This window comes from Neohortaea acidophila, assembly GCF_010093505.1.
Source record: "Neohortaea acidophila strain CBS 113389 unplaced genomic scaffold BDY17scaffold_2, whole genome shotgun sequence".
NCBI classification, from domain to species: domain Eukaryota; kingdom Fungi; phylum Ascomycota; class Dothideomycetes; order Mycosphaerellales; family Teratosphaeriaceae; genus Neohortaea; species Neohortaea acidophila.
The window spans coordinates 1399125-1413190 of NW_022985511.1; the positions used below are offsets into that span (position 1 = coordinate 1399125).

General features: G+C 57.4%; 10 protein-coding genes across 10 annotated transcripts; 5 read left to right on the top strand and 5 right to left on the bottom strand.

Annotated features, from left to right (window-relative positions):
- The first annotated feature begins 176 nt into the window (after positions 1 to 176).
- Positions 177 to 1340, top strand: BDY17DRAFT_291704 (uncharacterized protein). Its single transcript, XM_033732706.1, has one exon. It carries the CDS (start codon positions 362 to 364, stop codon positions 1250 to 1252), a length of 891 nt encoding a protein of 296 aa, XP_033593132.1. The 5' UTR covers positions 177 to 361; the 3' UTR covers positions 1253 to 1340.
- Positions 1341 to 1549: 209 nt separating this feature from the next.
- Positions 1550 to 3526, bottom strand: BDY17DRAFT_245803 (uncharacterized protein; the record flags this gene model as incomplete). The annotated part of the gene is made up of 2 exons (XM_033730666.1): positions 1550 to 2973; positions 3046 to 3526. The coding sequence occupies 2 exons, from the start codon at positions 3524 to 3526 to the stop codon at positions 1550 to 1552; spliced, it is 1905 nt and encodes a 634-aa protein (XP_033593133.1).
- BDY17DRAFT_81550 (uncharacterized protein) lies at positions 3257 to 4229 on the top strand. The gene is made up of 2 exons (XM_033738737.1): positions 3257 to 3272; positions 3410 to 4229. Exon 2 carries the CDS (start codon positions 3525 to 3527, stop codon positions 4089 to 4091), a length of 567 nt encoding a protein of 188 aa, XP_033593134.1. The 5' UTR covers positions 3257 to 3272; positions 3410 to 3524; the 3' UTR covers positions 4092 to 4229.
- Positions 4230 to 5173: 944 nt separating this feature from the next.
- On the top strand, positions 5174 to 7492 carry BDY17DRAFT_321346 (uncharacterized protein; the record flags this gene model as incomplete). The annotated part of the gene is made up of 1 exon (XM_033736608.1): positions 5174 to 7492. One exon carries the CDS (start codon positions 5174 to 5176, stop codon positions 7490 to 7492), a length of 2319 nt encoding a protein of 772 aa, XP_033593135.1.
- A 72-nt stretch (positions 7493 to 7564) lies between these two features.
- BDY17DRAFT_229024 (uncharacterized protein) lies at positions 7565 to 7927 on the bottom strand (the record flags this gene model as incomplete). Its single annotated transcript, XM_033730185.1, has 2 exons — positions 7565 to 7719; positions 7792 to 7927. Coding segments are annotated over 2 exons (291 nt in total), but the record flags the coding sequence as incomplete, so codon positions are not given.
- Positions 7928 to 8128: 201 nt separating this feature from the next.
- Positions 8129 to 9031, top strand: BDY17DRAFT_81404 (uncharacterized protein). Its single transcript, XM_033738736.1, has 2 exons — positions 8129 to 8334; positions 8396 to 9031. Exons 1-2 carry the CDS (start codon positions 8206 to 8208, stop codon positions 8996 to 8998), a joined length of 732 nt encoding a protein of 243 aa, XP_033593137.1. The 5' UTR covers positions 8129 to 8205; the 3' UTR covers positions 8999 to 9031.
- A 32-nt stretch (positions 9032 to 9063) lies between these two features.
- Positions 9064 to 9681, bottom strand: BDY17DRAFT_246336 (manganese superoxide dismutase; the record flags this gene model as incomplete). The annotated part of the gene is made up of 1 exon (XM_033730717.1): positions 9064 to 9681. The coding sequence occupies one exon, from the start codon at positions 9679 to 9681 to the stop codon at positions 9064 to 9066; it is 618 nt and encodes a 205-aa protein (XP_033593138.1).
- Positions 9682 to 10088: 407 nt separating this feature from the next.
- On the bottom strand, positions 10089 to 10997 carry BDY17DRAFT_291712 (uncharacterized protein). The gene is made up of 3 exons (XM_033732707.1): positions 10854 to 10997; positions 10661 to 10788; positions 10089 to 10580 (listed from the first exon to the last, which is right to left on the bottom strand). The coding sequence occupies exons 1-3, from the start codon at positions 10905 to 10907 to the stop codon at positions 10439 to 10441; spliced, it is 324 nt and encodes a 107-aa protein (XP_033593139.1). The 5' UTR covers positions 10908 to 10997; the 3' UTR covers positions 10089 to 10438.
- A 173-nt stretch (positions 10998 to 11170) lies between these two features.
- BDY17DRAFT_321351 (60S ribosomal protein L24b) lies at positions 11171 to 11836 on the top strand (the record flags this gene model as incomplete). The annotated part of the gene is made up of 2 exons (XM_033736609.1): positions 11171 to 11175; positions 11233 to 11836. 2 exons carry the CDS (start codon positions 11171 to 11173, stop codon positions 11834 to 11836), a joined length of 609 nt encoding a protein of 202 aa, XP_033593140.1.
- A 383-nt stretch (positions 11837 to 12219) lies between these two features.
- On the bottom strand, positions 12220 to 13518 carry BDY17DRAFT_239292 (uncharacterized protein; the record flags this gene model as incomplete). The annotated part of the gene is made up of 1 exon (XM_033730342.1): positions 12220 to 13518. A coding segment is annotated over one exon (1299 nt), but the record flags the coding sequence as incomplete, so codon positions are not given.
- Positions 13519 to 14066: the final 548 nt, after the last annotated feature.

A 14066-nucleotide genomic window follows, 5' to 3' on the forward strand; every position in this document is an offset into this window, starting at 1 on the left:
AGAGTCGAGAGCTGGCATTTACGCGCCATTCTCTTACCTATTGTTCGCTACGTATCATGCTGAACAGGGACAGTAGCTGCGTGTCAGATTCTCGTGTTCCTGGAGAGCCAGCAGGACGAACGCTGAACGTGAGAGGAACATATCTCCATCAATGTCGTCGGTAGGTGCGATGGAAGCACGCGCGCGATGACGTCGGTCCGAGTTCGTTCCGACTTCATTTCACACGACTCGAGGCATTCCACGACGCATCGACAAATGCTTACACATCAATCGCCTTTCCTCCACTCCGTCTCGACATGACCAGGCAATCATAGCGAGGCAACATCAGGACCACAACAACTCAATTGCCCACCGACTCAACATGCCCTCCCTCGGCCCTCTAATCCGCATGCGCGCCCTCGCAATCGACGACCTCCCCCACCACCCCTCCCTCTCCCACTCCGAAAACCAAACCGGCACCGCAATCGAACCCTTCATCGCCGCCGCCCTCTCCGAAGCAACAACCTTCATGCAAACCTACCTCCCGCAAAACTTCCGCGTGAAAGCCGCATCAAAATCCTCGCCGCCGTCAACAGCAGGCGTCAAACTGCTCGAATGCAGCGTCGTGCCCTCTGAACTCCCGGCCGAAGTGCGCGGCAGCAGTAGTGAGACATGGTTCGCGCGCGTAAGCGTGCATTCCAACGAAGCAAAGAGCGGCACAGCGAGCTGGGAGGAGTTCGATTCCGGCCTACGGAAAAATCACAGCCAGCATGAGATGGAGTACACGCCGGACGTGTACGATGCGCACGAGGTGCTGAATTGGGACGCGCAGCTGGACGCGGTGCAGCGGCGGGTGGGCGAGTGGGAGGAGGTGCACGTGGCGGTGATGGAGATGGCGCATAAAATCCCCATGCCGCTGAACAACCGCGTCTTCCCCGAGTTGGTGATTACGGCGCGCAAAGGCGAGAGGGAGTTTATTGTTGTGCAAATTCCCGTGTCGACGAACGACTTGCCGGAGGCAAAGTATCGCAATGATAGCAGTGTGGTGACGGGCATGTATTGCAGTGTGGAGCTGGGGGAGGTGATTGACGAGGGCAAGCAGGTAAGGTGGTCGATGGCGACGGCTAGTGATGCCGGCGGCTCGCTGCCCATGTGGATGCAGAAGATGGGTATTGCGGCGGCGGTGGTCAAGGACGTTGGCTTGTTTGTGGACTGGTGCGGCAAGACTCGCAAGTCAGGGAGCCAGGTGAGATGTATGTGCTGTCGGGCATGAAACGTGACTACGCGGACATGGTGTTGACCTTGTGAACAGAATGACACGACGTTGTAAACGCGGGAGAGCATGACACGAATAGCCGACTCTAGGTCGTGTTGAATTAATTTAAAATCAAACGCACGTGATTGTGTACCGAGCAATCCAACAAAAATCGGCGGAAGCCATATATCACTTGGCCCGCACTGTCGCGCCGGCCGGGCCCCGTAAGGTTAGCAACGCCCCCAATCCCAGTTCCCATCCCGTGATGGTACAGCGAAAGCATGACGCCCACCCTCTATCATCAAACTCGAAAGCTTACGCGGGCGGGAGAGTGGGGTATTGCACCTCACCCTCAGCATCCGCCATCTTTTCCTCCACCAGCTTGGCAATCTTCACACTCATGTCGTCGTCCTCGTCGACGGCGTGCTTGAGGGCAGCAGCAGTCTTCTCCTCGTCTTCGTACTCGCCGTTCTTCAACCGGTCGCTGACCCACTTCTTCAACATCTCGATTACGCGGATGTTCTCCACCCACTCCTCTTGACGCTTGTCGTCAATGGGCGTTGACACCGACTCGGCGGGAGACGCCACATCCTCCCCTCGTAGCGCGGGATCGATGCTATTGACCTTGCCGCTCTTCGGGGATTGCTTGACATCTGATGCCTTGGGCGTACGGCTGCCGTCTTCCGCGTCTTCCATGTCAACGTCAGGGCGGTCTTGGGTCTGGGTGGGTGCTTGTCGTTGGAGGCGGCCACCACTATACCTGCGACCACCAAGGTCCTCGAAGCCCGAGGAGAGACTGGACGGAGGAGCGGAGGTGGTGATGGGATATCCAGAGCCGAGGTCGGAGATGCCGGTGACGGAGGGAAGGCTGGGGTACATCTGGTTGCTGCCCAGGCTCATCCGACTTTGTGCGCTCGACGGGGAGTGACCGGAGCTGGAGTAGGAAGACATCGAGGCAGGGGTGAGGACCGGGGTGTCGATGCTGTTGGCGTTCGACATGGAGACGCCGCTCATAGCGTTGAGGCCGCTGTCGCCGTCATTGCGGTAGTTGGGAGGGCTTTGGCTGGAGCGGTAGTGGTTTTGTTGGTTGTTGTTGAAGCCGTACCCTCCGGCAGTGTGCATGGCGTGCACCCCGGGTTGGACGACGCCAGCCGCCGCGGCCGCGCTGCTGTTCTCGTACACGGTAGTCTGCAGCTCCTCCAAGAAGCGGTCGATGTCTTGCAGGTCGTTCTTGGTGCGAGCATTGGGCAATGGCAGGGAGTAGTTCTGAGTGGCGACACCTGCGTGCATGTCACCACCATGGCCACCCATGTGGGTAGTGGTGTGGTTGTTGTTGTTATTGTTGAACGACTCAAGCAGGCTGGTGACGTTGCTGTAGTTGTTGTAGCTGGTGTTGTTGTACCCAGTGTTGTACCCATTGCCGACCGGGAGGGGGAGAGCGTTGGCTTGCAGTCTCTGGCCAACGTCATAGTAGCTTTGGGGGTCGATGGCACGACGCTTGATGTCGCCGAGGAAGTCGTTCAGGGCCTCGATGGCACGCCGGCGGGTGTCCAGGCTCTGAATGTCGTGGGAGGAAGTGGTGGTGGGATAGCTGACCGATCCATAGCCAGCGTATTGCGCGGGCGCGGTGTGTTGGTGGAAGTGGCCGGGGTTGTGTGCATTGGCACCGAGGGCGGACTGGTAGGTGGAGTATGGGTTGGCCATGGAGTTGTCATGGCCGGCAGCGTAGTAGCCGGAAGCTAGGAAGGCGCGAAGATCAGACACGGACGAGGCGGAGAGGGGAGGAGGGTTGGTGGTGGAGGGGTGCTCACTCTTGCCGTTGGGTTGTCCGACGCCGAGGGCGCCCGCGAGGCTGCCACGGCCCGAGTTGTTCTGCGTGGGCGAGTTCATGAGGCCGGGATCATCGGCGTGCGTCTTGACATGCTTCTTGAGATCCTGCGGGCGCTTGAAGGCCTTGCCGCAGAAGTCGCACTTGTGGGGCTTGAGCGGCACGTGGACGCGGATGTGGGAGGTGATGTGGTCGCGCTTGACGGTGGTGGTGCGGCAGGCGCCCCAGGCGCAGGTGAGGTTGAGGTTGTTGGTGCTCTTGCGGCCGACGTGGCGCTCGCAGACGTGGTCGTAGAGCGACTCGGCGGAGTCGCAGCGTTCGCCGCATCCTTGCCACTGGCAGGTGAGGTTGTCGATGGTGCTGCTGGGCGCGTGCTGCTGCAGGCCCTGCTGTGCCTGCTGGGCCTGTTGGGTGGCAGCCTGCACGGCCTGGGCCACAGTCTGAGGGGTAGAGTTGGGGTCCATGGTTGGGCTTGGCGGGCGCGTTGGAGAGGGTGCTTGCAGAGGGCCGGATGTCTTGGCTGCTGCAAAGTCTAGTGCGCCGCTCGGGGCGAATACGATGACCAACACGAGCAGACGAGGCGTGCGTGTGGAAGGGGAAACAAGGAATATATGGCCAGTCCAGCAGAGTACGGCGCGGACAGGTGTAAGGCAGGAGGGAGAAGAGCGGTGGGGGATGGAGGCGAGGGTAAGACGAGGAGGAATTTCTGGGCGTCGGAGCGGAGGGGGGGTCCTTAAGTGCAAGGGCAAGAGCGGAACGAGGAGGGCCTGGCTTGGCAGCGGAAAGGGCAACACTGCCACACCACGCGTACCTACAAGTAGGATGGCCGCCGGGGTGGCCCAAACTCTATTGTCTGCCTTTCCCCCATCGTCCTACCTGCCACTCCCTTCCAGCCGGCGTGCCCTTCGCCTTTGCGCATGGTTCGTCCCGTTCGCCTCAGCGAGCAGCCGGCGCATCCGCCAAGCCACTAGCGCCTTGGCAACATTCTGCACCTCTTTCCAACAACGGGGCTCGGTACAGGGTCGGTGATTGTTCGCTGATGGCGATCTGTTGATGACGAGAGGACAATAGCGACGGGTGGGGGGTGATGGAAGCAGAAGGCTGAATGCCCATCGGGATCAGATCTGGCCTCATGAAATGCATCGTGGAGGGCCGACGGGGTGTGGAGTGACACGGCCTTGCAAGCGACACGAGAACCACAACCACAAGGGCGAGACTCTGCCCCAAGCCGCCGCCCTTCTTTCGCACGTGGTAGCCAGACCGGCCTTTCATCTAATCGATTTCAGCAGGCGACATTACCCGAAATCACAACCGCTCCATTCGCCTTGACATCATCGACTGGAAACTTGCGCAAAGCGTGCATACGCCAAGGCACGCCAGGCATGGCTCGCTCGCTTGGCGCGTTTTGGGGCGGAGCGAGGGCGATCCAAGAAACTCCGCTCTTGTCCAACCTTGGCCTTCCGCTCTCCTCCCCTTCGCCAAGTCTCTCCTCTGCCTACCTGTTTGGAAGTGTTTACTATTCATAAAACTGCTCCCTCCCGCAATGTTTTCGTGACCGGCAGCATCTGGATCCGGCTTTGTCTCTCATCTACCACCCTCTATCGTCAATCTCCCACGCCACGTACAGTCTTGGGCGTCTTGGGTTGGTATTCGTCATTCTCAACACAAACGATCGTCCATGGGAGCGACCCGAGATCCCTCGCCTCGGCGATCTATTGCCGGATGCATTCCCGTGATCCTGGTCTTCGGCATTACGCTGTTGTGATTGGCCCGGCGTAGAGGGCCCATCTCGCTCTCGCTCGTGGTAGGTGGATGCGACGCTTGCGCTGCAGCGTGTCGTCGATGATGCCGAAACTCCCACGTTGAGCCATGTGAGTGGTCATGTGCGTGTAGTGTGATTGCATCGTGTGGAATGTGAGTTGTAGCACGTCCAAAGCCAGCCTCGTCAAGGGGTTCGGAGAATTTGTTGCCTGGGGCAACCGATGTTTCAACGTCAAGCTGTTCCAACAAGAACCTCCAAGTTTCTCATGCTCCCACCAAGCCGACTAGGCGGGAAGCTTGCAATGCCTATACTATAACATGCATTTCACCATCGGTTCGAGCAAGTCAACATGGCAACAGACATTAACGCGCATCCGACCCAGCATATCGCTCCCCAGCTGAGTTCAGCATGCAGAGACGCGGACAGCATGACGGGAGTGAAGCGCAAGCGTGCGCATGGAGTAGCCGCGACCCACCACCAGGAAGTCCCTTGGACCGCGGCCAGATGCAATCGACTCTTGCGTACAATCACCTCTCGGATCAGTATCCTGCGCAAACTGGCAAAGACTCTACCTCAACCCCAACAGACGATTCCAAAAGCACTCGCCGCTCAGCTGGCCGAGAGTCTTCCGAGCCCTATTATTGCCTCATCGTATTCGCCAGACAACAACGACCCAGACTGGCTACCACAAGAGGGCAAGCGTGCCCCTGACCGCACCTATCTCCACAGGACCAAGGCCAGAGTCGTGGAGAGGACGATCGCCTCTGCACCTGACTCGAGTGTCCACAGCCTGCATACTCCTCTAGTGCAACGCTTCTTGGCGCAGGGATCCGAGCAATGTGTGCGTCAGCTGGCCAAGACTCCTTCCCATGCGAGTCAACCCCCTGCGCATCGGGATGCCCAGAAGCGGCGAACATTGCCCCTCCTCCCCACCAATTGCGCAGACAAGGCCCTGCGGGCGTTGTTTGACGCTTTTGACGCGTTGCTGTTCACCACTCAGGGTCCCGCTCCTGAGCCAAGAACTGGCACCCGCTCGCTGCTTCACACGTGTCTCAGCAAGGTGCCTGCGCTCATTGCTCAGGAGCAAGCACTCCATCCAAGCCAAGATGAAGAAATTAGGACAAACGTCACAAGCGAAATTTACGACTATCTGGGAGATTTCGGCAGCGGAGCCAATGCGGGGTGGTCTGGGTTGAGGCACGTTGTCAGAGCGCATGCGATCCACCTAATTGCTGGTTCAATCGGGGATGGCATCCTGGATGGCGATGCAGTCGACAGTCTGGTGGAGATCTGCAAGAAAAGACACGCCGCCAAGGAAGCGCAATCGTTTTTGCAAGCCTGGTTGCACTGCACAGGAGAGTGTTCTTCCACCAAGATACTCCACTTCGTCCACAAGTGCTCGCAGGCCGGGTACAGGGCATTCCTATTTCGAACCCTGACTCCAGCCTTGCAACAGGGTATCGTCAAATGGATCAGTCTAGCGCAAAATGGATCGCTGTGGAAGGAGTGGCAGGAGTTGCTCTTCACCTCTTCGAACGAAACGGCAATGATGTTCTTGGAGACCTACACTGTCACCTCCATCCGAGAGGCTTCCAGTTGCGCATCTGAAGGTGGAAAGCACAGGCACAATGGTATTCTTCGAACGTTTATTATCGGTCTGACGGAACTCGCTTGGAGGTCAAGAGAGCAGGGCTCCTTGAACGGCGATGCAAAGCATGTTCATCGACTGGCAGCGGCGACTTCACTTGCTCTTGAAAGGCTACTTGACGACAGCGAAGCACAGAGAGAGCAGAAGGCTTGTGCCACTATCATTGCTCATCCATTCTTAATGGGCAGCATTGTATTGCAGCTTGCGGGTGTCGCAGCCGACACGAGTATGGCCCTCCCGGATGTACCGGCACTCTTTCAGCTACTCAGCGGGGCAGCATACGATGACAGCCATCGGCACGTTGCCGGCACTCGTCCAAGCCGCGAGGCTGCGTTTATTTGCAGATGCGCTGAAGACTTCGCCCGAACCGATTCCACTTCCGCCATCGACTTCCTCAGGAGTGTCGTCAATGGCCTGCTCGGTCGTGTACACGACAATGACTGCGAGCTTACTGCTTCGCTGCGACATCTAGCCGCCGAGACCGTGATGCAATGGACAGAGACTCACGATGACAATGCCAGCTACGCCCTTGCCGAGGACTTCGAAAGTGCCCTCAATGACTGCAAGACTCCTTCCGCCACTCGCGCCGTTCCTGCCGTGTCCGGCAAGCCTGTGAGCTATCGTTGGGAAGAAGGGTTGTGCGAATGGGTTGCTAAGACTCCGGCTGCGAGGGACTCGGGGGTTGGGCTCGATTTCGAGAGCAGTCTCGGTGGCGTCGACGATTCGGGAATTGAGATGGAAGAGGAAGACACGCGGGAGAAGCTAGTTGGACGAGCGAGTCGGCGGCTTCGCATGGAGGAGGAAGAAGATGAGCTGGCTCTCATTACACCTGCGATGCTACGATGGCGAGCGGTCACCCTGTTCGAACCCGAGCCTGAGTCAGAGTCTGAGCCTGAAGAGCGAGACGAGCTTCAAACCGTCTCCAAGACATTGCGCATGCACGCTGGCACGCTTCCGCCTTCGAGGGCTGTTGTCCACTTCGACGACGAGATGAGCGACGATGAGCTTGGCTTCGCGTAGATCGCTTTCTCCTGGAAGGACAAGGAAGAACATACTCCCTTGACCTCATCGCTCAGGACAAACCCGTCACATTCACTTCCGTCCCTCTACCATGATAATATGATACCCCTCACTCGTCTTGCACTCGCCCCATTTCGGGTTATTCGTGCTCGAAGGCTCCAGCTCAAACGCCACCTTCTCAAACTCAGGCAATAATGCCCCCTTCACCTTCCACCCTAACGAGCCACCTGTAAATCGAATAAGCCCATCACTCAGTCAGACAGCACTCGTCGCCCCTTGGAGTGAAGCCCAACACGTACCCTGCCTAGCCTTGTCCTCCGAAAACTCCTTCGCGACCTCATCAAACTTGACGCCCGCATTCAGCTTCGCCACCGCTTCTTCCTTCTTGCCGTGCTTCTCGCACAGGATGTGGCGGACGTTGATGCTCTGTGCGCCCTTTTGCGCTTTGCCACCGCCACCTGCTGCTGCTGCGGCTTTGTCTCCTGAGGCGTCTTTGGTTTTGCCGCTGGCTTTGCCTTTGGGTGCCATGGTGATGTCTACCTTGCGGTGGAGTGGGAAGTGAGGCGAGAGGTTATGTGGAGGGAGGAGGTGGAAGGCTTGGTGCACGGGCCAAATTGGGAGGACTTCATGTTCATCCGGTGCTGTGTTTCTATCCATTTCAACTCCATCTATGTGAATGATGTAGTGCCTCCGCACGACCTTGGAGGGTTTAGATGATCATGGCTGAAACTGGCGTGGCGACATCATCGCTGGAAGGGCACCGCATCAAAGATGCTCCAGCATCGATGTACTACATCCCCGACTTCATCTCAGCGGAGGAAGAGGCCTTCATACTATCCAAGGTGCGACGAGCACTCTCAATCACCAATCGACAGAACATGTCATTGACTCCGTGACCCTCAGATTCCCGCAAACCGCTGGATCTCCCTCTCGCATCGTCGACTCCAAGCACTTCCAGCACGACTAACCGCATCCAACGTCCTGGTCGCATCAGCTGGACTTCCGACCTGGCTGGCGAAGCCCGCAGTGGAACGCATCGAGGCCCTGGGTCTTCTCGCCACCGCTCCACACGGCATTAACCACTGCTTGATCAACGAGTACGAGCCCGGCCAAGGAATCATGCCACATGAAGACGGCGCCGCGTATCATCCCGTCGTGGCGACTGTGAGTCTAGGCGGGAGCATTGTGCTTGACGTAGTGGAGAAGACGCGGAACGAGCGCGAGAAAGACGAACGACAGGCCTGGCGCATTCTGCAGGAGCCGAGATCGCTGCTCATCACTACGGGCTCGGCCTATACCGACACTTTACACGGCATTGCGGAGGTGAAGGAAGATGTCGATCTGGACGAAACAACAGTGGCTAACTGGATGCTGCTGGGCGATCGGGAGTCGATTACGGCGTCTGCTGGACGTAACGAGCGCACCACTCGCATCAGCCTTACATTTCGAGACGTGCTGAAGGAGTCGAAAGTCGGGTCGAAAATCTTTGGCAAAACGAAGACGTGAACTGGAAGCGGTAACTATGCTCACAGGCTATCGACACTGCTGTGAGAGCCTTCTTCGAAGCGCCATCACTTCGCCTGGCTAAAGCGCTCACTCGCATAATCCCAATTGACCACGTTCCAAAACGCCTTGATGTAATCGGGCCGCTTGTTCTGATACTTCAGATAATACGCATGCTCCCAGACATCCAGGCCGATGATGGGATATCCACTGGCGCCGGAAATGGCCTCGCCCATCAACGGACTATCCTGATTGGACGTCTTGACCACCTTCAACTGCCCATTCTGCAGCACCAACCACGCCCAGCCGGAGCCAAAGACGCTCGTGGCAGCCTTTTCGAACTCCGCTTTGAAGGCGTCAACGCTGCCGAACGCAGTCTTGATGGCGGTCTCCAAGTCGCCCGAAAGCGTGGTGCCGTGCTTGAGATTCTTCCAGAAGAAGGAGTGGTTCGCGTGGCCGCCTCCCTGGTTGCGCACGGCGACTTTCTTGTCGGCGGGCACCTTGTCGAGCTGCGTGACGAGGTCATCGATGCTGAGACTGCTGAGCTCGTGGTCTTTGAGCGCGGCGTTGAGGTTGTTGACGTAGGTTTGGTGGTGGCGCGAGTGGTGGATTTCCATGGTCCGGGCGTCGAAGTCGGGCTCCAGGGCGTCGTAGCTGTAGCCCAGTGAGGGGAGGGTGTAGGCCATGGCTGTGGTGGTGTTGGCGGATGACGAGAGACTGTTGGCGGTCAGCTTTGACAGGCAGCAGGCAGATGGATAAGGGTGACGGACTTCTGAGAGACTAGACCGAGGCGTTGCATGAAGTCGTTGCCGGATTGCAAGAGGGAAAGGGCAAAGGTGAAGTTAGAGAGTTGAACCATGACGCACTTCCCGACCTGGAGGTCGTTCAACGATTCCTGCGGTAATCAATGCTCTGTGGCGCAATGCGGGACCATCAAGGTCGCGAGGGTTGGGTGGATGAGAGGTAATGAGGCAGTTTCCGGGATCCGCTCCCAGTTGTGCGATTCGTCGCACGTCACTGTCGGATGTGCGTTCGTGGGGAAAAGAGTTGAATGACGAACTCAAATGGGGAGGTTGATTTTGTAGATGCAGGACATGGTCAGAGGGGAATGCAGAATGGATATGTACGGGGGATATGACAAGACAGTTGGACCAGCTGGCAGCAGGACAAGGTTTGGCTGGCGTGGAGTGTTTGCCTGATCGGGAAGGCTGTCTGACCAGGCATGATGGATCTTCTACACAGGTTCCCTTTCGTGTACTCCAAGGGAGAGTAGAATGCGCATAAGTCATACGGCACGATGGCCCAGATCTATATGCAGGAGGAGTGGTGACGTTGTACACCCAGGGATCGAAACAACACCACCAAACGCCGTCGCTAACCAGCAGTGAGCATGCCACTTTCAACTCGACAAGCAGCTTCGCGATTCTCCCTCCATGAAACGCCTCACGTAGCTCCCTTCTCCAGAAACTCCTTGGCCTCGTTGATCTTCGAAGCAAGATACGGACTTCCTCCACGATCGGGATGGTTCTTGATCATCAGCGCCCGATGCTTCTTGCGGATCATGTCTTTCGTCACGCCTCGTTCACTACACGCCGCCCAGTTGTGTCAGTCCTTCTGCTCTTGTAGCCATCATGCTGCCCTTGAGAGGGAGTTTCTTCCACGTACGAAGTCTCCAAGATGAGCGCCGCCTCTCGCCTGTTCATCGTCTTTTCGAAGCCGCCTTTGTAAAATGCTCGGCCGAGGGCGTTTGTCCCGCCACGGTACTTTCGGAGGGCGACGAGGCCGGCGCGACCCTGTCGTTGTATTAGTCTTCGTCGTCTCATCTTGCTTCGCGATCGTGGAGGGGAGTGGCACGCACGAAAAAGGCCGCGGCCGCCACGCCTACACCGACTGCAAGTACGGTCGCCACCATGTACGTCTTGCCGACTGCGCCTGACGACAGTCGGACTTGAGGAGGATGAGGGGAGGAGAGGTTGAAGTGGAAGATGTACAGCAAAGAGTGTATCTCAGAGGTCTCAAGGCCATCTCGGAGGTTTGAATCTTTCGCCGCAACTGCCTCGGTGCACGGACCACCCAACTTTTTCCTCCCACTTGCAGATCCGTAGAATTTCTAGACGACAGACACTTCTCTTGCTACACCACCAACTACACCCAAAAGAAGAGTAGCTGCCCAACATGAGGTAAACCAGACCATCACTCTCACTCCTCGCCATCACGACTAATAATTCAATCCCCAGGGTCGAAACGTGCTACTTCTGCTCCCGCCCCGTCTACCCCAGCAAAGGCATCACCTTTGTGCGCAACGACGCCAAAGCCTTCCGCTTCTGCCGCAGCAAATGCCACACCAACTTCAAAATGAAGCGCAACCCGCGCAAACTCGGCTGGACGAAAGCCTTCCGCCGCGCGCACGGCAAGGAAATGACCGTCGACTCGACGCTCGCCTTTGCGCAGCGCCGCAACGTCCCCGTGCGCTACAACCGCGAGCTCGTCGCCAAGACCGTCGCGGCTATGGAGCGCATTGGCGAGATTAGGGGCAAGAGGGAGAGGCAGTTCTATCGGGAGAGGATGCGGGGGCAGCGGAAGAGGGAGCTCGAGGCGGATCGGAAGTTGGTGGAGGAGAATCAGCATTTGCTTCCGCCGCAGTATCGCGATCAGGTGCGCGAGGCGCTTGTGGAGGCCGAGGGGTTGGAGAAGGAGGCGATGGACGTGGAGGTACTGGGCGAGGAGGAGGCGCTGGCGGACAAGGTGGTGCAGAAGGTGAAGGGGCAGACGAAGATCAGGAGGAGCCAGAGATTGCTGCGGAGTGGAGATGTGGAGGAGGATATGGAAGTCGATCGTTGAGTGGCATCGGCACGGGTATAGAATGGAGGGGTCGTTGCTACTTAGCGGTGGAGTTTGTGGCGTTGGTCGTATTTCTCTATCGTATGAAACGCAATGATCATTCGCTCGCTGATGGGGTATCTTCCGTTATAAAACATGTGAGCATCTTTCTCCATCACCACCCATCATACGCCGCTTGAGCACTTTTCATATCACATCATGGCCAGCATGGGGTCAATCGCAGCCATTTCATCCGAATCTTCCGCGGGCCACCCGGGAGTATCTGCCTGACGGGTAGAATCCATCTGCGACACACCAGCAAGTTCATTCTCGGGTTGCAGTCTCAAAGCCTGCGACAAGGAGGTACGAAGCAGCTCTTCCTCCTCCGGCCCCATAGCCCCAGCACTCTCATCCATTCCGCCGATCCAGAACTGTCCGCCACCGAGAGCCTCTTCCTCCGCCAGGCGATCGTTAATGTCATCGACGTTCCATCCATGCGAGAGCTCCATGTGCTGCGCAAGGGCGTAATTGAGTTTGAAGCGCATGGGACAGGAAGACGACCAGCATGCGATGGGACGCGTGTCGGCATAGTTGTGGCCAGTGAGCAAGCCAAGAGCCGTTGCTCCTGGATCGTCCGTGTCATCCAGCTCAGCCGGCTCGTCGACGTCCATAAGAGACGAAGATTTCAACTCCTTCTTCATCTGTCTGCTCTTCTTTCGTGATGTATTCGTCGACTCCAGACCCAGGTGTTGCGTCCTGACATGGCTCTCCAGCGTCGCTTTGCTGGTACACGCCATGCCGCAGCCCGCTTCGTTCTCCCAGCCGGGGCATTTGTCGCTGCTGCTCAAGTCGAACTGCCCGCATACAAACTTTCTCTGCTTTACATGCGTGCTTTGGATGTGGACGTTGAGATTGCCCTTGCGGGTGAAGCCGCGGTCGCAGCCCGGCCAGGTGCATTTGAATTTCTCTTTGCGTGAGGCCAGGGAGGAATGCTCGATTTCCATGTGCGCGGCCAGTGCACGATTCGAGGGACATGCTTGCTGGCAGACGGTACATGTTGGTGGATGGACGGTCTTTAGATGCGCTTGATACTCGTGGTAGGTCGCGAACGCCACGGGTGACAATGAGAGGTCGTCTGGCGGACTGCAAATGGAGCAAAAGTGCTTCATGCGGTTGTGTTCTCGATTCTCGTGCGAGTTGAGCTGCCCAACGGAGATGAAAGTCTCGCCGCACTCTTCTTCAAGTCCAGAGGCCTCATCGTACACCAGCTTCTCACATCTGTACGCCTTTTCGCCCAGATGGTCCTTCTTGATATGTCTCTGCAGCGTTTCCATCTTGCGAAACACCTGTCCACAGCCGATTGCCTGGCATTTCAGCTCTTCGGCTTTTTCATGAGTCGCCGCATGTCTCTTGAGCCGGGTGGAGGTGGTGAATGCCCTGCCACACTCAAAGTCTTCGCCTTCATCGTTTGTGCTGATGACGTAGGTGCAAATGTAACTCGCTTCGCTGCTGTGGTTGTTTTGCAGATGAGCCTTGAGGTGTTCGGATTTGAAGAAGCTCTTCGTGCAGCCTGGCTCCTGGCAGACAAAGGGGCGGTCGTTGGTGTGGGTGCGTTTGTGGGCTTCGAGCCGCACCGGACGATCGAAGGCTTTATCGCAGTTCTCATAATCGCAGATGTATACCTTGGGCCGCTTCTTTGACGATGTGGAGGTGACGGAAGTGGCAGCGAAGGACTCGTGGTCATTGGACGTGGTGGTAGTTGGTGAGGCGGGCGTCATGGCGGAAGAAGGAGTGCTCTCATCATTGAAGGAGTCGGGCAGTTCGAAACGGGCCTTCTTGAGCATGGGCAGTGCCGCTGTCGCAGGCATATGCCCATCCAGGGGCCGCTTCTTCCCATGGACGTCCATGACGGCTTCGTCGTAAGCAGACTCGGTCGCTGTCACATCGCCGACAGGTTGTAGAAAGCAGATATGATCTTGGGCAGACGTCGAAAACTTGGCGGCCAAAAAAAGGCGGCAGGCACGACGATTAGAGTTTCGGCTGTTGCCGAGCGCGGATCTGCAGCAAAATAAATGTTCCTCCAGCCGACCACCCTCTCTTTTGTGTGACCACACATGAGTTGGAAGTGAATCAGCGGTCCAAGAGCGAGCGAGAATTGCAGAGCCTCCCATCACCTGCGAACAGCAAGTCACTCAGCAAAAATGTCCGACTATGGCGGTGGGGATGACGATATGGGGGACTATGGCATGGG

What these genes read in the sequence shown, in the direction of transcription:
- BDY17DRAFT_291704 (XM_033732706.1), top strand. Translation starts at nt 362, where the DNA reads ATGCCCTCCCTCGGCCCTCTAATCCGCATGCGCGCCCTCGCAATCGAC.
- BDY17DRAFT_81550 (XM_033738737.1), top strand. Translation starts at nt 3,525, where the DNA reads ATGGTTGGGCTTGGCGGGCGCGTTGGAGAGGGTGCTTGCAGAGGGCCG.
- BDY17DRAFT_81404 (XM_033738736.1), top strand. Translation starts at nt 8,206, where the DNA reads ATGATCATGGCTGAAACTGGCGTGGCGACATCATCGCTGGAAGGGCAC. An exon ending in AGGCCTTCATACTATCCAAG is followed by an intron (nt 8,335 to 8,395) that starts GTGCGACGAGCA and finishes CGTGACCCTCAG; the next exon opens with ATTCCCGCAAACCGCTGGAT.
- BDY17DRAFT_291712 (XM_033732707.1), bottom strand. Translation starts at nt 10,907, where the DNA reads ATGGTGGCGACCGTACTTGCAGTCGGTGTAGGCGTGGCGGCCGCGGCC. An exon ending in TGGCGGCCGCGGCCTTTTTC is followed by an intron (nt 10,789 to 10,853) that starts GTGCGTGCCACT and finishes ATACAACGACAG; the next exon opens with GGTCGCGCCGGCCTCGTCGC. An exon ending in GCGCTCATCTTGGAGACTTC is followed by an intron (nt 10,581 to 10,660) that starts GTACGTGGAAGA and finishes GGCGGCGTGTAG; the next exon opens with TGAACGAGGCGTGACGAAAG.